Source organism: Aphelocoma coerulescens, chromosome 2 (genome assembly GCF_041296385.1).
Source record: "Aphelocoma coerulescens isolate FSJ_1873_10779 chromosome 2, UR_Acoe_1.0, whole genome shotgun sequence".
In the NCBI taxonomy this organism is placed as follows: domain Eukaryota; kingdom Metazoa; phylum Chordata; class Aves; order Passeriformes; family Corvidae; genus Aphelocoma; species Aphelocoma coerulescens.
The window spans coordinates 64,202,929-64,227,650 of NC_091015.1; the positions used below are offsets into that span (position 1 = coordinate 64,202,929).

A 24,722-nucleotide genomic window follows, 5' to 3' on the forward strand; every position below is an offset into this window, starting at 1 on the left:
AGCCAAGCAGCAATGTCTCTTGAATACTTGTCTCCCTTTGCATTCTACCAAATTTCCCACAAAGCAGATTTCTGGTTTTAAAATTACACGTTTTAAGGCTATGTTTGTAACAACACACCTGTATGTTTTATGAGGGAATAGCTTCACACCTGCATGGCAAGTGAGAATCATGCATCGAGATTGCACATTTCAATCTGAAAACATGGGAATATTTATTTTCTTGTTTGTAAACTGAGATTAATGGGAAATGTACCAACATATGTCTCTTTATATACACAGACTGTAAAGCTTAATTGATGAATGTGATGATCAGGAAATGTACTTCATAAAGTGATTTATGCAAATACTTCATTGAACCAAGTCTGCTATACTCTGAGAAGCCAAAAAAAGGTTAAGAAAAAACCCAAACCTAGTTATATAGTTGATTCTGCCTTCACTTTTGTTCATCTGTTTTGCCACAAACCAAACCTATCCTTTAGAAATTTCTTCATAAAATGAGTCAAAATTCTTCAAGATTTTGACTTCTTTGTTATCAAACCTCAGAATTTCTAAGCCCCAAAGTCCTTCAAGACTGAATATTTTCCCTGTTGGTTATCAAAATTTTCTCGGTTCAATGGAAAAAAAGAGTTTTTTCAGAAAATCAGCTTTGATGCTTAAGTGATACTTATGTGGGACCTTTTCTTGTCCTCTAGTTGGAACTGAATCCACATACTGTCAGAAAAGAAAAAGAAGTTATATTTTTATATCAAGTGCAACTCCATGCATAAGATAATAACTAATCAAAGCATGCCATTTTGTATTGTTTTGGTTTGCATAAATTACCTAGCACACAAAAAACATCTACAAAATTTGTATTCATTGTTATAGGCCACAGTGCAGCTTACCCTTAAGTGTTCTCAAGATGGTATCTCCACCACCAATGCTTTTAGTTGAAACATTGTGCCCATTGAAATCAAAGGTAAAACCTTCTGACTGTAACCAAAATTTTACTCTCTAAAATCTGCTGTGGTAAAGCAGGGGCTGCTTTTAGAGGTTTGACTAAACAAAACAGACTCATTTTAGTTTCAGTGTGTCGCATATGTGTGATCTTTAAATCCCAGAGAACGTGGTTTTATACTGTTTAGGTAAATAATGTAGCATATGTTGTTTCATTTCTGTAGTTTGGTGTATTTCATACATTTCATTTAATGAGCAGCAAAAGAGGTTTACAGGTTTCTTCATTTTGCTTCCTGGTAATTAGTTTGACAGCTGTACATAGATGGTGAACATGGAGTAGGTCCACTGTCAGCATATCTTCTATCTTCTCTTATGACAGGCATAAACATGTATGACACGTGGCCATACCTCAGTCATTTCCGTTTACTTCAATACTACATTTGTTTTAATTATTTTGGATCCTTTTCAAATTAACAGCATTTCTGCAGTGCCTTTATTTTGGATTTTTTTTTCCTCCTTGATCACAACACAGTGTCCAGAGAGTAACTCAAATTAACCTATTATTGTTCTGTGCAGCTATAACTTCCATCTTCTTTTTTTGGTAAGACTTTTTTGATTACAGCGTCAAAGGTTTTTATCAGGTCAAGAAGCACTGTCTATGCCAGTTTTTCTTTGTTCAGGGCTGTAGCAGCAGAGCTAGAGCATTGTGTTTCAACAATGCCTCTTGAGAAGGATGAGCTGAGAGAAAGCTGAAAATGAAACCAAGGAAACTAAACTCTATTCAAAAATAAAACTTGAAGTGGTGATTTTTGTTTGTTTATTTTTGATTCATAGATCAATACTTCTGCTTGATCTTAAATACACCATTACATTAGGCATTGCAAGCATTTTCACTGGCAGAGGGACTGAAGTTCTAGTATAAGACAAAGAAATACACATGGATTTTAAAGCCGTCTCTATAATCATTGTAAGGGATTAATGATAATTCACCATGCTGTTTCCTGCTTCAAATACAAACCACAGTATTTTACATGCCTTTGAGAGCCGTCTCTTGGCCCTCCTATAAAGCTGAATTTAAAGTTTCTTTGATAGTATTATGGATTTCACTTTGTTTTTTCTTTTCCATGTTTTTCTTCTTGCCTTGCATATTATTTTAAAATGCCAAATACTAAATTGTAAACTGAGAATAAGATATGTAGTTGGTTTTGAACTGTTTTTTTTAAATCGTCACTGAGAGCAACATGTGACACAGTCAATGTAATCTCATCAGTGTTGTAGGCTAGAACAAGATAATTACGTACGTGGTTACAAATGTGAGCCTATTCTCTGTGAATGGATTGAATGCTCTACCCTTGTGTTCTAATGTGGTCCCTCAGTGATGCCAAAGTGTCAGCAGTCATTAAAAGAAAAGCAGTACTTGCTTATTCGTTGAGAGACAGATGTCAGACATGTACTCTGTTTCATTGTATTTTTTCTCCCTTTGTGAGAGGACAATTATTTCTCCCGTTCCTTCTTATTATCTTAGTTAAAGAAAATTAGCTTTATTTTTAATGTGTTTATGCTGTATTTTCTGTTTGCCTTGCTAAAATAATTAGTAACTTCCAGTAGATAGATAGATAGATATTAGTAATGTAATACGCTAAACAGTAAGGAAGGAAACATGTTATTTCCTGCTTATGCTTAGATTCTCCTAAAACCATGGAAGAAAATAATGAAGTATCTGATGTTTTTTTAAATGCTTATCGTTACAAGGCTTTCTAATGTAAACACTTGGATAATTCCTGTTTTGGGCCCCATGAGACAGGAGCTCTCAAAAAAGGGGTGCCTTGTAAATCCAGCCAAAGAAAAATAAATAGCTGTTTCTGTGGTAGAGGTCTCATTTAGTAAGTAATTTTGTAAATACAGTTCAGCACTCTGTTTTTTCTTCTCTTTCTTGAATAATCCTCATATAGCTATCTCAATTTCAAGACCAATTTTAGAAAATCATGTTTTCAGTTTTATGAACAAGAAAAGATACTATGAACTGTGTTTTCTTTGTAATGAGTGTATCTGTAAATTATTCTGTGATGTTTAAAGTGATGATCAATAAATAATGATCTTTGTGTTTTCATATATCATACCAATAGATGTAGCAGGTGCGATTCTCTTATGGCCACATGAACTTGCTGGGAATATGCAAACCAATGAAGTTGTACTAGTTATTGCCTGTTTTATTGAGTTTGATTTTGGTTTTGCTTCCTTTTTCAATGTGATTACTGAAAATCAGACTGAGCCTTCATTTAAAATATTTAATCTCTAGCATATCCTGGAGCACAAACATTTCTTTTTGCAAGCTTTAATGTAATTGAATCTGTTAAATGTAGATTTTCATCTGATTCAACTGGGAAATCTGTGGGTTTGTTATATGTATTGAGTCTTCAACTCTCGGAAGTGCTGCTATATGCTGTTGATTGTCACTGAAAATCAGTGAGTTTTTCTTAATAGTAGTTCATGCACATTCATTTTTTTAAGTCTGTTTTTCTTTTCTGTATTTCAGTTTTCCAATTTGACACTGAATTCTACATCAGTGGACTTGCACCTATCTGTGACCAGCTTGTTATACTTTCATACGTAAAGGAGATCTCCGAAAAAACGGTAGATTTTTTTATCTCAGAGTTTCTTCACAACATTAATTTGCCCTGTGAGTTGGGCCTTAAACTAGTCATGCAAATTATCTGATTATGTGAGAAAAAATTTGTAGTCTGCTGGTAGTGAGCAGTGCTTGAAACGTCTCTGATCTATAAAACAAGGTCAGTGGAGGTGATGTTGAAGACTAATGTGCTTACATTTCAGAAATGATGTTTGGGTTCCTTTTTTTCTTGCAGAACGCAGAGAAGGTCTCTAGCTAGCCCTTCTTGCTTCTTTTTCCTTCCTTTCTTCTCCCCCGCCCCTTTTTCTCTCCTTTTCTCTCTTTCTTCCTGATGTTTCTGCACCAGAAGAAATGAAGAATCTTGTTTAGCCATAAGAGGAGCTTGCTGACACTGCATCTCAAAGGAAATGAGAGTAGTGAAGTTGATCAAGTCAAGCAATAAGAGTCACTGTGGGGTGGAATGAATGATTGTGAGCGAGTGGCATCATTGTCTCCCTTCTAAGATCTGTAGTTGTGTACACCCAGATCCATGCGTGGATAGGTAGAAATTAGAATTCATGTCAGTCGTTTTCACTGGGTGCGGATAAGTGCTGTGTCTGTCTCCAACATTGATTTCATATTGCCAAATAAAAGGCAAGGCAGTGGAGGAAGTCCTTGAAGCTGCGGTGTGAGAATGGCAGATGCTCTTGATCATCTCTTTGATAAGCATGTCTTCGTTAGACAACCATCACCATAGTAACCTTAAGAAACTGGGTGCACAAGTTGCTAGGCAATGAAATGCTGTAGGTTCAAACAAATGCTCGAGCCTTCTGAAATCAATGGGGTTAGCTTCTAGTTCTATGTCAGGATGTCAGATTATTATTTCTTTATTTATATTAAGGACAAAAATAATGTCACAGCAGTGTTTCCCAAAAGAGTCAGTGCAGTAGTCCTCCAGTGTGGGAGAGTTGGTGAAAAAAAAGGAAAGCAGGCATATGGGATAAGAAGGGGGAGGAAAAGATGGGTTGAAATACTAGGGAGTAAGGAAATTGGGAAGCCACTGTTAATGAAAAAGGAGCTAGTATAAAGGAGGTAGTGACTGCTAAAGGTTAAAGTCATTTTAATTGCTTTAGGAAGGACAGATGAAAAGGGAATTTCAGGTGATATAATGGTAATTGAGCATAGGAAAAAGTTTTTTTCATGTATTTGCTTTTAATTAGCTTTTTAAACAAACTCCAAATTTAGGACTTCACTAACTTTACAGTTCTCTTGAGAAGTAGCTGTAGAAGGAACAGAAATACAATTGTCTCTGATGGTGCATCTTTGTCCTGTTGTGATGGGAACTCCTTAGTGTCTTGACTCACTTGTCTTGTTAGTCTGGAGCCCAAACTGCCTGAGCTTGCAGCAGAATTGTTGCTCACTAGAAATGTCCTTTGGTTACAAGGAACACTGCTCTTCCTACACTTGATTTCACAGCTTGCAAATGACAGCTTCCTACTTATTACAAATTGGATCTCAGTTGAACTTGCTTTGAAAGTTTTTACTGTTTTGAGTTTTTTTTTCATGGAACAGTTAAATTGAGAAAAGACCCAAGTGGTGCTACTTCCAAATGGGTAGGTTAGAGCTGTTTAAATTCACTTTCTGTATGTCCTTGCTCTTTCATTATTTTGCTATAATTCACAGCCTGAAGTAGAAAATACAGGATTGTCTTGGACCTTGACTTAATTAAAAATGCAGCTAGTTGAAGACAGCAGTTTTCTTTGGACAGAAGATGAAAATCCATGATGTCATCTTACCATAACTACCCACATTGCACTTGAAAGTTCATTTTACTCTAAGTTCCTCAGAACAGCAAAGGTTTTGTATTATTCTCAGATTATTTTTTCCCTGCTGCTGCTGTCTGCTTAAAATCAAATGCCAGTTTAAAAAAAACCAAAACCAAATTCATCTTGATACCAGAATATCATTGACTCAGAGCTCTGTCCTTCAGGGCATGAGCCCAACTGGGTATGGGTTCTAAATTGTTCTGTTGCTTGTTGAATGAAGCAACTGATAATCATCTGTGATAGCCCTGAAAACTTCTGTGACCAAGAGCAGAAAAGTAGTGAGAAAACTCAGGGACAGGATTAGACCTATGTCTTGTCTGTACCTCCTTCTCCACACTAATCTCTTCAACGGAAGCAATCCAAGAGTAACTTGGATTACTTGGAGTAACTTTCATTTGCGTTCCGGATGCAATTACTCTGTGGAGCACAGCTTTGCAACTTGTATGATTTGCAGCTGAGTACCCAGTGCAAAGTACTGGATCTCTGTGAATGTTTGCAGCTGTTGAATTTCAGTCTTGTTTGTAGATGACCACCAGTTGGTATTGCTAAGGTAAATAATGTAGGAAGCAACTAAGATGTTGTTTTCTTAGGAAGTGGAGTGTTGTGCAAGACCTAGACTCGATATTGTACAACCCCTACCTGAGTCCTGTGAGGAAATCTCTTCTGATGCACTAACAGTACGAGGATTTCAGGAAAACGAATGTCGTGATTATCATCTAGGTAGGTATTCTCAATATTGTTTTGTTTTGTTTTGTTTTCATACCTTGATTAAAAAAGACGTAATTTGGGAGTACTTAGCCTCCTTTTTCATTTTTATGTCATTTTTTTGTCATCTCCTTGAATAGCTGTAACTGCTTATGACACCAAAGTGTAGCTTGGAAATCAACAAGAACCAGTCACATGAAAGAAAACAAATTTGTGTATTTAAACATCATGATTTTTCATGCTATCTCTTAGGTCAGACATACTGGAGAAGGCAGAAGTATCTATCTCATGTAATATCCATTATTGTGGAAGGCAATATCTTTGATGGAGATTTATTCAACATGTGATCCATAGGAGCTTTTTACACAAAGGGCTTCAGGAATAACGAAATGAGTGGCACAATGTTTGGAAAAGTTGCTTTAGAGGGAAAGGTTGAATAGGTGTCATTTCAACAGTAAGATGCACCTGGGTCAGCTTAAAAGGGGGCACACTGATATTTAGCTTCCCTGTACTGACAAAGCTGCCGGTTATATAACAGACATCAAAACTGATAAAATTGAGTGAATAGGAACTGGATTTTGGCAAGTTCCACCTAGAAGATAGGTTTAATTATGTAACAGGAAGGGACATTAAGCCCCGGCACAACATATGCCATCTTTTAGTTTTCTGATCTATATGTTGCAGCTCAGAAAAAGGCATGGCAAAGCTGATGCAGAATTCCTTGGTGAAAATTATGTAGCCTGTGTTATACAGAAGCATTTCTTCTGGCTTTTAAAATCCATGAATCTGAATTTTAAGCATCTCCTCTGGCAGCGTGCTTCAAATCATAGGCTTGGCAAACCTCTCTGTGTACATATATGCCCTTAAGCCACTAGAAATATAGTGTATCTCCTCCTGACCTCAAAAACGACTGTGCTGCTATCAATAGAATTGGGGTTTCATTATACATCTTCCAAAGCAGAACATTGATGTCCACAGCTGTACTTTTATGCTTTATGAATATTCTAATTTACCTGACTAGTCTAAATGTTTTGTATGGCTTTAAGACAAGCGTTATTTTGTGAATTGCTTATCACTTCAGGAGTGTATTTGTATGCGTTTATAGAAACTGATCTGGACAGTGAGTGGTTTTCTCTTCTGTACTTACAGAAGTATTGGTGTTTCTTCATGGTTCTGTCCAAATGGTAACTATTCAGAACAGTCATCTTCTGCATTTGATTTTACCTTTTAGTACTTTTTCTTTGAGTTTACTCAAAAATAAAGGCTTATGGTATAAGAAAATACATTATACATACAGCCTTAACTTGCAGCATTGCAAATCCGTGGCTGTAATGATGTGCTGTGTCCCCAGGGGTTATGGCATCTATCATTTATGCTTTTGATGGCCTTGACCTTGATGGGAAGGATAAGTTTATTGCAGGCTGTGTAGTGTAATAGTCCTCTAAAAGTATAATAATGGGTTCTAAGCCATCATAAAGTTTACACATAGTGGATGAATCAGAATTTGCAATAAGCTGTAGTGATTTTTTGAAAGATATTTTGCCATTTAAACCAGTTTTAATTTATTGGAGAATACAGCTTCCAAACAAGTGTGTCCTGCAGGAGTAGCCTTGCTGTCTTCCTTGCATTTCCTCTTTTTAAATTCCCCTCGAGGGTGTACTAAAAAGCAGAACTTTACTTAAAGAAAATATAATAATAGTAAAACTGTGTATGCATTTGCAGAGTATTCGGAAGGTGAATCACTTTTTTATATCATCAGCCCAAGAGATGTGGTTGTGGCTAAAGAGCGGGACCAAGATGACCACATTGACTGGCTTCTTGAAAAGAAGAAATACGAAGTAATTTTTACATCATTCTTTCCTTCAGACTTTCCTTGTTTGGAAATTGGAGTAGGATGATGGATTTTGCTAGGTCATTTGGATTGGACAGTTTCTGTTTCTACAGTCACTGACTAAATGCTTGTAAAGGGTGGGAGTTAACTATACATCCCTCCATCTCTTACAGAGTTAGTCTTACTACTGAAACAACTAATCAGAATTTCACCCAAGTGAGGTAGCTGAATTAGATGCTGAAAATACTGCTCTCATCATCAGTTATGAAATGTATTAGGGGACACTGAAAATTATTAAATCTGGGTTTTGGCTTTAGAACAGTAGAAGAGTTAATGAATGAGCTGTGCTTCGAAAAGTAAAATACTATGGGCTCGAACTGTAGCTGCGCATGCTGAAAGTAGTGTTGCTCACAATAAAGCTGATTCAATATTAAAAGACAAGGGTATACAGCTCTCTTGGAAAAAAAAAAGCATTTGGTTGCATAAATGTTGGTGTGTTTAAGTATGTATATCTAAAAACCTAAAATAATAATAATAAATTCTTACATATCATATCAACATGCACACAGTGGTCTGAATTCTAATGTCCTACGTTTATTGACTTAGAACATTGGTTACGATGCATAAAGTTAACTTGCAAATTCTTATTTATGTGTTGTTGTGTGCCCATTGTAAGAAAAAAAAAGAAGTGGAAAAGCCATTCAGCATGTATTGCTTTTGCTAATATAATCATGATATTTCTCATGCAGATTTGTTTAAATCCATGTGGATGCTTTTGCATTTGAATAGCAAACTTGTATGATGAGTGCAGTTTTGCAATATATGTAAATCACGGCACTTGGTCCTTGAAGACTCCAGTAATTTGCAAGTGGCAGCTGTGTGTGTGCCTTTATGAAAGCCATTCAAGTTAGTAGATAGGCATGTTATGATGTATCTTAAAGGTTTCATTTTTATTTGTAAAGCGCCAGCTTTTTTTCTGTACATTTGAAAATGGTAGAACAGCAAATGACACTTAAATATAAATCATTCTGACTGGAGAAGACATTTGGGCTGGGGAACTGAAAGCCTCCCCCCATTCGCCCCCTTTCCTGTTGATTTTTTTCACAGGTTTTGGTAGTGGTCTCATTTGAAAATGATCAAATATGATTGCATTGTGTGTTTTGTTGTAATCTTGTGATTTGATCCTAATACAATAATGTGGAGTGAACCCAGATGGAAACAAAAGTAGTTTTCTCTTTGCTTGACTGCTTTTGTTTGGGTATGAATTCAAAGCTGTTCATCCAACCATGGCATTAAAAATTCTAGTGTTTCAAACACCCTACTCTGAAAAACAGTTGATTTATACAGTTCTAGAGCTTTCTGTATTGAAAGTTCGTGTATTTGACTAGTATCTCTGTTTTCTCCTTTCTGAATATAGGAAGCTTTGATGGCAGCTGAGATCAGTCAGAAAACAATAAAAAAGCACAAGATTTTGGTAAGACTCAAAACTTCTATTCAAAACAAAATATCTTCTTTCTTTTAGAATGCTGTAAGAAGCAACAAATAAATTCCCTGTTTTTTATAACACCAGGCAATAACTGTTAGGCATACTCCAACTAGCATCTGATTTTTCTTGGTTTCAGCTGCAGAACAGGAGTGTTAGTCTGTGAAACATGAAAGGATCTGCATTTTATGAAGGTGCTGTTGACACTGAAAGGAAGATAATTCCATTTCTCTGATTGCTGATAGGGGTTTTTGTTTGCTTTTACTTTTGTATTAAATTTACTGTTGTTTGAAGTAACACACACAGTACAACAGTACTGCACTATTAGAGATTGCAGGCAGCAGTGACAAATTTCTCCTTAACTTATACCTTGTACATGTGACAGGGTTTTGTAAAGAGTTTAAGAGATGCTCCTTTTCTCACGTATAGTTATTTCCCATGTTTATAGTTCCTTTCACAGAGCAACAAAGGGTATCAATGTTTAAAACAAAGGGGGAATGGTGTAATAGACACAAAAGCATCACTGATTTTAGCTTTTGTTTGTTTGCTTTTGTCTGAATTCACTAATACTGCTGCTGCTTTAAACTGAAATTTGTACAAAGTGTTCAAAGATGTGTTTAATTTCTTTGGCCAGATTACTGATGTAATAAGCATGCTGTATATCAGTATGTCTTAAAAAACTTTTATTCTTGTGTAGTCCAGAAGCTGAATCAGGATTTAAATGGCATACCTATCACAGAGTTTGCACTTAACAAAGCTGCTCTGTGACCCTTGCAAAAGATGTAAAGAATTGTTAAAGGAGGTCCTGTAGGAAAGAAAGAAAACAAACCCAAACAAACAGAAAACAAACTAAATAAAAAAAAAAACCCACAGCTTTTCTTGTGGTTTGCAGAAATTTGCTCTGCAATAAATGATTAAATTCAGTGAAATACAAGCAGTTTTTGAGAGTTTGGTCTCTAAAGCAAAAGCCAACAGAATGTGTTGAGGAAACAAAATGTTGACACCAATCCCTAAGTGGAGGATTAGTGGTACACTGATTTAAAACGACTCATGCTCTCACTACCTAGTGACACCACACTCAGGATACCTGACAAGTCTGGTAGCCTTGGGGGTTTTTCAGATGGCAGTAATTATCACTGCTGCTCTGCACCTCTTTGAGCAGAGCACAGACATCCTAAACAACCAGATCTACATCTCCTTTCCTTATACATCTCTGCTCACTGGGAAGCTGGTCCACAGGAGAATGAAGATTTCTCTCAGTCTCTTTCTTGAGAACGATGAAGTTGAAAATACGAAGGCAGTTCCTATAGTGTAATGAAATCCTAAAATCTTATGTATGTGCATTTTTTTTCCTAACTTTGTCGTAGATTGACCAGTTGAAGTTGTTGCATACTCCTGTTCATATTCTGCTAGGATCAGTACTGTCCTTCATATTGATCAAAGAAATGTTGTGCCTCAGAAGATGCCAATGTTTATTTTTTGTAAGAAACAAGGACTTCTTTTTCATTGTACAGCTTTGTTTTTTCTATTTTCCTCTTTTTTCTTTCTAGAAACAATGTTAGTGATGCGATTCTTAAGTTATGCAGTGAGTACACTGGGTTGTGTCAAAATGGACATGAGTGTTGAGATTACAGCAGGAGGCTCATGCCAAGATTTTAATATATATTAAATGCCTATGAGAAACTTTTTACAACTGACCTGTTGAGAAGGGAAATTTAGTATGTAATAACAACTAATAATCTTGCTAAATTCTCAGTAATTCCTGCACTTTATTGAGCAGCACTAGGATTTATATTCTCAACCAACTTTTTACCCTCTGCAAACTTTGTGTTGACAAAGAACGTCTTTTACAATGACTGATGGTTTTCTTCTTGAACTAATTCAAGCACTGCAAGATCAGCTATGCATTTCAAAAAATCCTTAATAATTGGGGGTGGTAGACTTCTCAGCATCAGTGAGGTTATGAGAAATATTTAGAAGAGCACCTGTGAGCAGTCTATGCAAGTATTTTGTTTGTATTTGACTGTTCTATGAGCCCTACTTGTAAAGGAGAATCAGGAGATACACTCAGAGCCTTGATTTTCCAGCTGTGTGCACCGCTGTTATGGTAATTCTTGCAGTAGTCAAGTAGTTCATTTCCAAACTTTTTTAACTAACGCTCTATTTTTATTCCCTCTAGGATATTGGCTTAGCCTATATAAATCACCTAGTGGAGAAAGGAGAGTATGACCTGGCTGCTCGGTAACCTAGTATTAAAGATCTTCTTTGCTGGCTAAAGTGTGTCTGTGTGTGGGGAAAAAGCAAAAACAAATTATTGCTTCTGAAGTATTTACAGATGTTGTTTTTCTGTATGTTCTGGAGTTTCTGAAGTTTCAAAACATAGAAATGTATTGTAGTGCTGTATATATTTTGCCTGTAGTAACCTAAAAGTTAATGTAAACTTTAACTGGAATTGAGACATATATTTTGAAGGTAAGTCTTGACTTTTCAAAGTCACACTAGATTTTCAAAACTAAGATTTTCTTTGGATTTTGATAAACTAAATTTATTAGTGTGTCACTGCATGTAAGACCATCAGAAAATAATTTGGGTTTGCATGGGTATAAACAAAAATGTCAAGTGTGAGAATCTAAAGTAAGGATCAGAAATTACCCAAGGTTTTTGTTTTCATGTATGTGCAAGAGTAAGCGTATCTTTTTAAGTGTTCAGTTTTTCTCAGCTGAGATTTGAAAACTTCACTCATAAAGCTGGTGGAGAGGGTGGCATCTCTGCCCATGGTGTATAGGTTTTAAGTAGATGATGTTTACACTCCCTTCAAATCCAAACCATTCTATGATTCTGTGAAAGCTAATATGGCCCTAATCACTAAGGCCAAATGCATAATAAGCAGTTAGTCCTCTTGGATGCAACAAAATTTTAGGGCTTGAATGGAGGAGAACCTGGCATACTCAAAGTGATGATTATCAAAATAAGTCACTCTTGCAAGCGTCATGATAAGGAGAATAAGAAAGGAATCCTTATAGTCATGCTGTCACATTTGTATGACTTTCTGTACCTACTTTTGTTTTCATCTCTTTCATTTTCCTTCCAGAAAGTGCCAGAAAATCCTTGGCAAAAACACAGAACTCTGGGAATTTGAAGTTTACAAGTTCAAAGAAATAGGTCAGCTTAAAGTAAGTTAATTTCTGTGTCTGCACTCAAGTAACTTGTATGCTGTACTGACTGTTTTGACCAAGTATCTAAAGCATCACATTTAATAGCCCTGTTCTGGTATTGCTGCCCCAGATTTCTGTTTCTAGACAGTTGTCTTTCCAATTGATATGTATAGTCTTAAAACAAGATTGGAGACATAGTGCTATGTATTTTACTTGTTGGCAGTTTCCATGTAAAAGACCCACCCCCAAGGCTTTTACTTGCAAAGATGCTCACAGTTAAATACATCTTTCCCATTTACTTTTCATTCATTTCCAGTATGTCCTAAAAATCCTACCCTAAATCTTAAGGAAAATAGACTCTGTGGGTGCCAGTCATTCTGGCAAATCCAGGTCCCTTGCAACTTTAAGTGTCAAAGAATTGCAAAGCAACAGTGAAGACCTATGCTGTGTGCTAGAAATGGCAGTAAGAAAGAGGAGCAGTCTGCACTGTCTTGTGTTTTCCCTAGTCACAAGCCAGCTACTGCAACAGTACACATTTAATGTGAGATTCTCAGTTAATAAATTGCCCAGGACATAAAGCCATAGTACTGTCACTGCTAAACCAATTGAAAACATTATGCACACTTCCTTTGGTAACATATGTACATTTACTTCTGAATTTTATGTCTTCCTATTCAAACTCAATGAGCCAAAAAGGAGATATTATTAAGATCTCACAGCATGCAGTCCCTTGCTGGTTTTGAGCTGTTTAATTCTGTTCAAAGACCAAAAGTGTTTCAGCATTAAGAACTGCAGAAATGTCTGACTTCTGTTTTAGAGCCATTCCAGTGCAAAAACAGCCTTGCCTTTAGTATGACTTCTTTGTGGTTTCGTGCATTCTTTACTACTTTGGAAGATGAAAACCTATGTTTCTGTTTCTTTATTTCAGTCCAATAAAGGACCTGAAGGCAGGTACAGGTGAATTTTTGATACACTGCTTCTTAGTCCTTTGGGGTTCATTTTGGTTTTTGGCTGCAAATGTCTGGAAAGGATATTTGTCTTTTCTCCACTTATGTCATCTAGCAGACAGTAAAATATAAAAATATTTGCAGGTTTGTTGCAAAAGCATCTCTACTCAATTACTGCCTTTCTAAACAGTTGGCTGTTTTCAGGTCTTAGAATATCTTTTTTCTTCTTAGAGCCTAGGCCCAGGAATTCTCAGAAAAACATGAGATGCAGTCCATTACATTATTCAGCTTCAAGTTGCAGTTCTAGAAAATGCCTGCCTTATTTCAGTATTTCAGTTGCATATAGCTTTTCCCAGATTTCTGAAGATGTCTGAGTATCATAAAGGATGAACTAAATTAAGCCAGATCGAACTGAAAGGGTCCTTGTAATGCTTGGGATCACTTGTGGGGAATTTTTACCTACTTATGTGATTTGCAGATATTAAACAGCATATTGTAACTGGCCTATAATGGCTTTAAGCCCTGATAAGGAGACTATTTGAGATGTGGAAACAGAGTTTATTTCAAAAGAGAATTTTCTTGGAAGAATTTGCACTGCATGTAAGTTGTTGCCTGAAATCTGATGTTTTGAATCTAGCGTGATTTGCCAATAACTAAGGTAACAGTAAACTAAAGGCTTAAAATTTCCTTCCTGCACAGAGGAATTAGTGATATCCCAGTGTCAAAGTCTGTGGGGTGAGTGTTTTGTTTGCATGTGATTTTAGTGGGTTTTTGAGTGTTCCGTACTAAGTGGTCCTGTTTGGCTACCAAAGGTTGCATTTTGATATCTTGATGTCTCTCATGTCTTCAGTGAATGTCATCTAGCAAACCTCATTGTGGCAGTTTCAAGATTCTAGAGCCTTGCAGTGATCTGTTCCTCTCCTCCTCCAGCAGTGGTGGCTTGAGGGAGTTACATGCTTGTGCTCAAGCACTTCAGTATAAAATCTAATGTCTCAGCTCAAACAGCTGAGGAAGGTGGATGGATTCAAAGGAAGGTTTCAAACTGTGTGAGTGCTGGCTGTTGTGGCATGAGGGATACACTCCATTCTGTTTGCTGGGATAGCAGTGACTTTCAGCAGTGGTGCAGGATGCTCAGCTGGCAGCAGCAGTGCATTAACCAAAACATAGGCTGGAAGACATTTGAAAGACTTCACCTGACTGTAGTGGGCATAGCAGAGAGCAGCACTAGCCTGACAGGCTCTTTCATCTCTTATATATCCTTTGAGAAACAAGTAATTGTTGTTCTGGCTTATTGGCGAAATGGTTTAGTCTATCTCATGTCAACTTTTATATAGGCTTTGTTGTGTATACCTCATCCTAACATTTATTGATGAAAGTCTGAAAGCAGACCTTGAAAAGAAACAAGGGAAGAAAGTATTTCTGTTTATAATATCCTTTTTTTATTTAAAGTTACTTTAACTGCATGGTTCAATAATTGGTACAAAGGCAGTCTGATTCAGAAGCCTTTTTGTCGGACCTTGCTCCCTAACTGCAGCTTAAACGTAAAACAGGAAGAGTTTGTAACCTCCAGCATGGGTCTTAATTCACCTTTGTGCCAAGGCTTAAAAATAACTAAATAACTTGTATGCTTCTTACGTGCTTCTTGTATGCTTAGTCTTTGCTGAGCATGGTGGTCAAACTGCAGGAGGTGGCCATGTTTTTTCTTCAAAGCAATGGGACATGGGGCAGGAGAAATTTCCTTCACAAAGCAGCCTGGCTCACACACAACAAGGCAACGGCACCTCTCCACAGCTCACTGTGTGGCCAAACTGCAGCCAAGAGTTGCAGCAGTCTGTTGGGGGAGGTTGTTCATTTAGAAGGTAGCAGGAAGGTAGAAAGTGGGAGTGAAAACTGCCATTGGAGATTGTCTTCTGCCTTTGAGTCTCCAGCTAATGTCCAGTTTGCTTTCTCTATGGTCTGAAGAGACTTTTTATGAAGGGGTCAGGAATATGATTCCCCAGAGCAGCCAGCAAGACTATGCCCTGAGTTAACTGATAAATTCTGTGACAGCTGGTGGGAGCTGATGTTGGCAGCACTACATTTCAAAAACTGGCCAAGCCCAAACAGCACAGGGAGACGAGAGGTGTAAAATGTAGTGAGATGTTTATTCTCCTGCTTTGTTCAAGCAACTTCGGTAATAAAATGCTATTGTACCATGTGACAATAGTGGGGAACAGACAACACCTCTGAGCGTTTGGAGGAATTTCATTGGTGCTGGTCCCTCAGCTACAATCCCGACACGGCTGGTAGCAGTAGGATTTATTTTGGTGAGTGGAAATAATCTTGGCCTCTAGTTGCATGGAACAGTAGTGCTAATTAGATGCTGTGCTGAAATTCTAGAGTATGAGCTGATTTATTCTGGCAGCTTCTCATCTCCTGCCTGCTGGAATGCAATTCCTTAACACCTTCTATGCAGTAACAGATCACGTCTTCACCCTTTCCATGGAGAGATATATTTTCAAATTAATTTTCAATTGGGTATGTAAAAATAGCCCTTCATAGAATGTGGTGACCCCAGAGTAAGTCATAATGCACAATTACACATATATTGTGCTTGCCATGGTCAGGTTCTGGTAGTGGGGGTGCTACAGGAGTGGCTTCTGTGAGAAGCTGCCAGAAGCTTCCCCAATGTCCATCAGAGCCAATGTCAGCCAGCTCCAGGATGGACCCACTGCTGGCCAATGCCAAGCCAATCAGGAATGATAGGAACACCTCTGTGATAACAAATCTAAAAAGAAAGAAAAAAGGTTACTGCACAGTTGTAATTGCGACCAGAGAAGAACAGAGTGAGAATATGAGAGAGGAACAACTCTGCAGACACCAAGGTCAGTGGAGAAGGAGGAAGAGGTGCTCTAGGCGCCAGAGCTGGGATTCCCCTGCAGTCCATGTTGAAGACCATGGTGAAGCAGCTGTGCCCCTGCAGCCCATGTAGGAGCCCATGGAGGACAAAGGGGATGCAGAGATCCCTCTGCAGCCCATGTAGGAGCCCACGCCGGAGCAGGCTGTGCCTGAAGGACTGCATCTCATGGAAGAGTGACCCACGTTGAAGCAGTTTGTGGACAACTGTTGCCCATGGGATGGACTCAGTTAAAGAAGTTCATGGAAAACTATCTCCTGTGGGAGGAAGCCCACTCTGAAGAAGGGGAAAGACGCCTCTTCCTGAGAAGCAGGAGAAGTAACGTGTGATGAACTGACCACAGCCCCCATTCCCTGTCTCCCTGTGTTTCTGGGGTGAAGGAGGTAGAGCCCAAGAAGGAGGAATGGATGGGGGAAGGTGTTTTTGAGATTTCTTTTACTTGTTATTATCCTGCTCTGATTTGGTTAGTAATAAATTCAAATACTATCGCAAATGTGAGTCTGTTTTGCTGTGATGGTATTTGGTGAGTGATCCCTCCCGGATCTTTTCTTAACCTATAAACCCTTCGTTATATTTTTTTCTCCTCTGTCCAGTTGTGGAGGGAAGTGAGAGAGTGGCTTTTTTGGGTGCCTGGTGTCCATCCACTACAACACATTTTTCAGCTAATGAATCCTTTTTACGAGGCCAAGACTTAACAAAATGGATTTTGAAATGGATGGATGTATTTAGAGGGGTCTTATATGGGTTTTGTTTTCTAAATGACTACTGGTTTCTTAAGGACAATTCTGATTCTCCCATTCTAATTCGTATTTTGCCACCTGTCTCTCAAAGTTCTTTCAAATGATTTATACAATTCCAATGTGTATAATCCTAAAGTAAATCATTTCAGGGTGCTGCTTACAAGTATGAGTTTATAAGGCTTCCAGGTGATGACCAGGGGCCATGTTTTGCTTATAGCTTTATTCTTTTGTTTCACAATAATTTTTTTTCTATCAGTATACCAGGATGTTACATGTCATTCCCTATCTGACACTTTGTTCTCTTTGTTCCAATAGGCAATTAGTCGTTACTTGCCAAGACGAGATCCAGTTTTGAAACCTCTGATCTACGAAATGGTCCTGCATGAATTTTTGGAAAGTGACTATGAGGTACTGCAGCCTGATGTGTCCACATCAATGTGTCCAATAGTTATTGCCAGCCAAATATCCTTAGCAATGTAGAATTCTGACAGCAAATTCTCAGATGTATTCAAGCAGATTATCAGGGGACAGTTCCACAACAATGAAAATATTTAATAGTTGAATTTTAATTTTAAGAGAATAAATAGAATGTTCTTCAGAGCATGAAAATACTGTGAGATTGTTTATTAGACTGTTACTTTTAGTTTGTTTAATGTAGCATAAGTGGTTGAGGTGATGCACAAAGCCTACAGCACCTGAAAGAGACTCAGCTTCATGAATCTTAATAGCATTGCCCTAAGAAGGAAAAATCTGTGTTCTGCACTGTACATGTCTGTGGGTGCATGAAAGTTCCTTAAAGGTTAAGCACAGCCGGTGTCATCTCAGAGGCTTAGCTGAAGCTTTGATGTTTTGAAATGCTCCTTAGGCTATTCTTTCTATTTCTGTTACAATCTCTTATACTTTTAGGGGTTTGCAACCCTAATAAAAGAGTGGCCTGGAGATCTGTACAACAACACAATCATAGTTCAAGCTGTAGTGGATCACCTGAAGAAAGATCCACAGAACAGGACTTTGCTACAAACACTTGCAGAATTGTGAGTACAGTTTTAATTTCCTGTTACAAAAAGTGCACTTAAAATACAGTACTGTAGTTTATCCATATTTGCTTAGCTCTCTTAACAGAAATCTTCTTTGCTGTAGTCTACAGAGTATTGGTTTCTTTCCTCTCCACTCTGCTGATTGCACACCTTAGCAATTCTTTACCCTTCCTTGTAAAGTTCACATTGAGTATGAAAGCAAATTGTTAAGCATGAGATTGGATTTTCTACTCCTCTTTCCAAAGTAAATAGCTAGCATTCCTCTTCATGCTGTCAGAGGAAACCTCTTTTGTGAAGTGTGCATTTCAGAATTACCCACAGGAAAATAAAATGGTGAGGGGTTTTGCCCACTATTTAAGTAGTAGTACATTTAGGTTTACTGCATGGCTGGAAATAAGTGATTGGAAAATGTGCCAAAACTGATCTGGTTCTAGGTCACTTTGTACAGGGATAAAGCTATTTGATTTTCTCAGCCTGATCACTGTGTTATTTTCATACTGCTTCTTTGAAGAAAGAAGAATTGCTGTCTATTACTATGTTACAATCTGCCCCAAAGTTTTAAAAGAACAATGTTTTTTAGCTCTGAAGAGTGTTCCAATCGGTTTCCAAGAATTGAAAGGCTAGCATTTTATGTGTCTTCCCCGTGAGCTGAAAATGAAAAATAAAAATGCAGAAAACCAGAGGTCAGAACACAAATGAAGGCCAATATAAACAGAGCTGAAATTAATTGTCTGATGTTTATTTCCCTTTAACAAAAATGAATCACAGCTCTATTTAGATATTTATAAAATCAAGTAGTATCCTAAAATGTTTTACATACTAGAGTATGTTTATATTTTCTCTCATAAGTGATTTTTCTACACTTAGGTATGTAACATTGCATGTATTATAATCTGTTTTTATCAGGTATACTTACGATCAGCGCTATGGCAGAGCCCTAGAAATCTACCTAACTCTGAGGCACAGAGATGTCTTCCAGTTGATCCATAAGCACAATCTCTTCAGTTCTATCAGAGACAAAATTGTTCTGCTCATGGATTTTGATTCAGAGGTGATCTTCATGATTTTATATTCACTTTCCACTACATATATTTTAACAGATTAAAAATAAATGAGTTAGTGTTGAGGCAGAGAGTGTGTTTGCTGCTTCTGGATACATTCTGAGATAAGAAAGATTGTTTGCCTAGACTGCAAAATAATTGACCCAAGGATTTTTTTTTTTCCTTTGTATTTCCATTTCTGTTTCCTTTCCATTTCCATTTGTCACTCTCAGTGAGAAAAGTACTAGATTCAAGATCATTGTTGTGATTCTTCAGTCACAACATTAAATATCATTTCACACAGAGTATCATTTGACCATGTTATTCTTTCTGTATGTTGAATCAAATAATGGTATTAATAAGTCAAAGAAAGGAGATAATGAATTTATTTAGGCATATATTAAATGTACTTGCCATTTTCCTTTCACCACAGTCAATTAATCTGCTACTGAAAGTTTGCAAGGTTATTAACCTAAGTTCCAAAAACCAGGAAGTGTTTATTCTGTGCTGAATTCTGTCTTCTTTCTTTCCAGCTGGCTATAAAACCCGAGCAAATGAGTTTTGGTATGATCACTGGGAAGATAACGAAGTAGATCTGCTCTTTTTTCAGTGCAATAGTTGTTTAAGCACTGTAGCTAAAATATGGAGCCATCTCTACTGTAGGTGATCATCTTTAGTATGCCCATTCTAACCTACACGGAGAAAAAAAAGTATAATTTTTTTTTAATCCAACAGAATAAGTCATATCAGGAATCTGTGGTATTTTTTGAAAGTGAAGTAAAATTTTGCTCTTGAAAGAGGAAGCAGAACCTGAATCCTGGTGGCCTCTTGGCTTACATGCTCTTGTCTTCTTGATTAAAGGTATTGGTGTGCAGGTAGTTTGGAGGAATCCAGTTGTAAGGCAGGTTGAACTGTGTGTTTCTTACATAGCCATCACCCTGCAGTTCCCTTTTGCAATGGAAAAATAGTATTTCTACATCATTTGGCAGTGGCTTTTTGTGACTGACGATGATTCAGTGGGCATACTTCACCTGCAGTGTACGTGCACAGCATTTATTGCTATTAGTGAGGAAACTTAGGAGAAATATTCTGGAAGAATACTGTAATGCTGTGCTTTCGGGGTATGCTGATGTTATGTAAATTGCTCTCTGAATTTCTGTTGCTGAAAAGAGTAGGTCTGCAATATCCATCTGACACCCATCAGTGGATACGCATAATACTATATAGAGTGTGAGAAAATGTGTGTACCTGTTTCCTACTTGAGTTCTCTTTCTCTGTTGTAGAAAGCGGTAGACATGCTTTTGGATAATGAAGATAAAATTTCTGTGAGTATAAAAAATTCATGGCATGGCAGTTCAATGCAAGCTTGTATTACCTGTCCTTCTTTCAGTCTTGTAAATGGGATGTTTATCACAGGTTTGTTTTCTTTCAGATTGACAGAGTTGTCGAAGAATTAGAAAACAGGCCTGAGTTACAGCATGTGGTAAGTATTCCTATATTCTGCTGATTTCAAGTTGAGCTGAATAAACTCTTTGCTGGAAATCTCTTTTATGGTGTGTTTATCCTGTCAAAGTGCACCTGAACTCAAATGTCATAAATCATCAGAGCCAAAGTAGCTACTTCTGCCAATTTGTCCTTTAGCGTGGCCATAAAATCTTTACAGTAGTTAAATGATCTTAAAACGTGTACCTGTGAGAATTTGATAACATACTGTGTCCTTATTAACATATTCCTCCTTACTGCATTGTAGGCAGTTGTCTTTTCTGGTCAGTAACTTCTTGCTATTATTCCTCCTTTTTCCCTACCCAAAATTGGGGTTGGTTGGTGGGTGCAGCTCTAAAATATGTTTTGCTGATCCATAGAGAAATTGAATTGCTTGTCTTTCTGGAGCTGTAACTTCTATACACTGTTGGATTGTTCTTGTTTGTGCAAAATTACAGTATCACTGTAAGGCTGTGGTTCCACACTGCTATTCCAAAAACCCCTCATTGGTTTGAACATGCTGTCAGTGGAGTATATAATGTGTGACTGTGGGCTTGGGCTGTATTAGGGAGGGAAGTTTAACTTGCTGCTCATTACAGATAGGGCTTAGGTATTCATCTGGTGTAGAGGTGATTTATGGGTTAGAGATCTGATTATGGGCAGCAGATCTATAAAAAGTGCAGTCCACAGCCCAAGAGCTTTGCAAAGGCAACAGACAGAGTGACAGTTTACAGAAGGGATGCATACAGAGGAAGGCAGCGAAGATGGTGAATGGTCTAGAGGGGAAGCCATGCAAAGAGCAGCTGAGGTCACTTGGCTTGTTCAGCCTGGAGGAGACTGAGCGGAGTCCTCATAGCTATTTACATCTTCCTCACAAGGGAAGCATCAGAGCAGGCACTGATCTCTTCTCTGGTGACCAGTGACAGGATCCAAGGAAACAGCATGAAGCTGTGTCACGGGTGGTTTGGGTTAGATATTAGGAAAAGCTTTGCCCACTATAGTGGCTGGCCACTGGAATAGGCTCCCACTCCAGGGGAGTGGTGACAGCATCAAGCCTATCTGAGTTCAAGAAGTATTTGGACAATGCTGTCAGGCACATGGTGTGATTCCTGGGGCTGTCCTCTGCAGAGCCAGGAGCTGGAATTTGATTATCTATGTGGTTCCCTTCCAACTCAGGAGTTTCTATTATTCCATTAATAATATTGAATAAGTGGGTTTGAATTCTGATTCTTTTTTGATTCCTAGTATTTGCACAAGCTTTTCAAAAGAGACCACCATAAAGGCCAACGATATCACGAGAAACAGATCAGCCTTTATGCTGAATATGATCGACCAAACTTACTACCATTTCTCAGAGACAGCACACACTGCCCACTGGAGAAGGTAAGCCCCAAAAATCTAAGCATGGGTCCTTGATTTTTATGTCTGGTCTGCAGCTTGTAGTCTTGCGAATTTCTAGCTATGTCTGGTACTGCCCTCTACTGCCAGTATGAGGGATCCTTTGAGTTTGTGACCATCGACTGCAGTTTGGTTTGCAGAGCTGATGACAGCTGAGACTTTCCTCTCTCAGCTCACAGGGCAGGAATTGATGGGTATTTTTTATGCAGAAGTTCTGAATTCACACTTGATGAGTAGCTACAGCATATCTACTCATCAGTGCTTAGCCTGACTGAACAATAGGTTATGGTTGCAAGAAATTGACGAGCATTTTGCCAAATCTAGGAGCTGTCAGTGTTAGATCTTGAAAAATCAGTAGCTGTAACTGTAGTTTTTCTATCTTTTTATTCTAAGGCCATAAGTTTCTCTTGTATAATATATACAATATAAGTCACTGAACTAACAGGGCTAAAAGTATTTCGTTTTTGTACTCTGGCTAATACGCTTTGGGTTTTACAGAGTACCAGGTTTCCACCTTCTAATATTTTTTTTTTTCTATTTTCCTTCCTTACTCTTTCTTGTTAAATTACAAAATGCATAAAGGTAAGGCCAATATTGAGTTGTTTCCCCTGCTTGAATTATTGTGAAACAAACGGAAATTCTAAGTTTTCCCATTTAGATGGGTCAGTATTTTATTATTTGTATTTATTGCTGTTAATGGCTGAGCAGAGCAGACCTTGTAAAAGGATGCTCATCTGTATGCAGCTATAATGATGACACAGTGGAGTAGTTTTCAGGTGTAATATTGAATATTGTATTTTACATGGTTAACATTCCAAAGAAAACCAGTACTGTTCCTGGTAGCTCTCTTGTTTTGCATTTTTTTTGTCTACTGGAAAATACTTTCTTAGGATTGGAGAATTGGGATTTTTTGAAACCATTACTTGAAACGAGATTGTCTAGTTTAGGCAGTGAGACTGAGAGGTTTCCAGCCAGAAACTTTCATCTACAGTATTGGCTTACTTGTTTTTAACTTTCTGATTCTTAGTTTCTGCCTTATGTATTACTCATGTGATCATGGTTTTTTGTATAAAACCTTACCAGCATTATTTTTTAATCTTGAGGCAAATTAGTTTTAGTTATTGCACATCCATACTCCTATCTTTAGTGATGGGTGGTGCAGAAAATGCTGTGTGAAACTGATGCTCATTGCTGGCACTGCTTTGCTGAAGATATGGGCTATGAGTGAGGACAGGTCAGAGACCCATCAGCTTCTGGAAGGTGTGGTGCAGTAATCACCAAAGTCAAGAGAGAAGGATGTTAGAAAAAAAGTGTCATTCTAACCTTAATGTTAAAATGTTAACTTCTTTCAGTAAGAAGGTAGGAAAGAGAGGAAAATATACTATTACTAATTCTGTAATTATACTTTTTACCATGCATGTCATATAGTAATGCTTCTTGTGACATATAGATCTTTGTTCTAAGAAAATGAAAAGGGGACTAAGAATTTCCCAGTTACCAATATTTTCAGTTCCTGTTAAGCAAGTTCCAACACAGTGTATAAATTGCAGAAAGCAATTTCTGTCTGAAAAAATCCAGTCTTATTATTGCTCTAATGAAATTATAAACTCATCAAGAAGAAATAATTTGTGCTGTCTAGAAGTAAGCCACTTTTATTCAAGTGCAGTTTAGCGAACATTTTAAAAATAAGCTGTAAGAGAAGTAGGAATGTTTCCTGTTTTCCTCTAGAGGGAGTATGACAGTCAGGAAATGTGCAGCATCTACAACTACTGAATACCTGGTGCTTTGTAGTTTACCTTCTAAGTGGAGAGGAAAAAGAAGGCTGTCAGCTGTGTATATAACTTATTAGTATTATTCATACCTTTATTCACCTGAAGTATCTGGTTGGTAATTCACTTACCCCTAGCCCAAAATTTATTGTCCATATCTCTAATCTTCGTAGTAACCCATCTGAAATTACGAGAATTGGAAGGAAAAGTTAATTCATACCTACATCTTTGTTTGTAGTTCATGTATTTAAAGTTTTGATTTCCAAGTGTGAAAGTCTTTATTGGTGAACAGTTGTCTTTACAGGAATGCTATGAATCTTGAGTTTGTTTTCTGTTTCCAAACTGGAAACAGACATGGCATTGTTCATGGCATACCAGCCCTGCCAATTTCCTTTTACTTCTAACTTGCCGGTAATCAGTTTGATAGTTTTGGTAATTGTGCTGGTTTCCAACCACACACAGATTCTGTAGCTGCTAATGATACTTAGCCCTCAGGTCTTTAAACCAAATTTACAAGAAATGCTTCCTTCATGTTCTTTAATATTTATTATTTTTGCATTGTCTTCTTGGTACAAAATTTGGAGGGCACTCTCTCTCCTGAAACCATTTTGGTTACCCTGAGGAGATCTTCAGCCTTGTGTTGTTAATGAATGTCAAGCAGACTTCCATCACTAGGGACCACGTAAGTCCACCCACAGGAAGCAAGTCTTGACAGCAGATAACCTTAATGTTTTTTATTAACCAACTTTTGGAGGCAGAATAAAGAAGTTGCCGGTAGAATTAAAGGCAGAGATTGACATAGTCCAGACTGAAATACCTGTCTGTCCCCAGATTTATTCCGTTTCAGAGAAGAATTTTTAAAAGAGTCT

At 37.6% G+C, this 24,722-nt stretch overlaps 1 protein-coding gene across 2 annotated transcripts in view; it reads left to right on the plus strand.

Moving 5' to 3' along the window:
* The window catches only part of VPS41 (VPS41 subunit of HOPS complex), a 122,543-nt gene that overhangs the window by 81,110 nt on the left and 16,711 nt on the right, over window positions 1-24,722 (plus strand). For both annotated transcript variants that reach the window (XM_069007822.1, XM_069007821.1), the window contains exons 11-22: window positions 3,473-3,570; window positions 5,961-6,090; window positions 7,798-7,913; window positions 9,324-9,380; window positions 11,569-11,630; window positions 12,481-12,562; window positions 17,443-17,535; window positions 18,034-18,161; window positions 19,071-19,215; window positions 20,488-20,529; window positions 20,637-20,687; window positions 21,932-22,069. In XM_069007822.1, coding sequence (XP_068863923.1) covers window positions 3,473-3,570; window positions 5,961-6,090; window positions 7,798-7,913; window positions 9,324-9,380; window positions 11,569-11,630; window positions 12,481-12,562; window positions 17,443-17,535; window positions 18,034-18,161; window positions 19,071-19,215; window positions 20,488-20,529; window positions 20,637-20,687; window positions 21,932-22,069 — 1,142 coding nt within the window. The remainder of the gene's footprint in view (window positions 1-3,472; window positions 3,571-5,960; window positions 6,091-7,797; window positions 7,914-9,323; window positions 9,381-11,568; window positions 11,631-12,480; window positions 12,563-17,442; window positions 17,536-18,033; window positions 18,162-19,070; window positions 19,216-20,487; window positions 20,530-20,636; window positions 20,688-21,931; window positions 22,070-24,722) is intronic.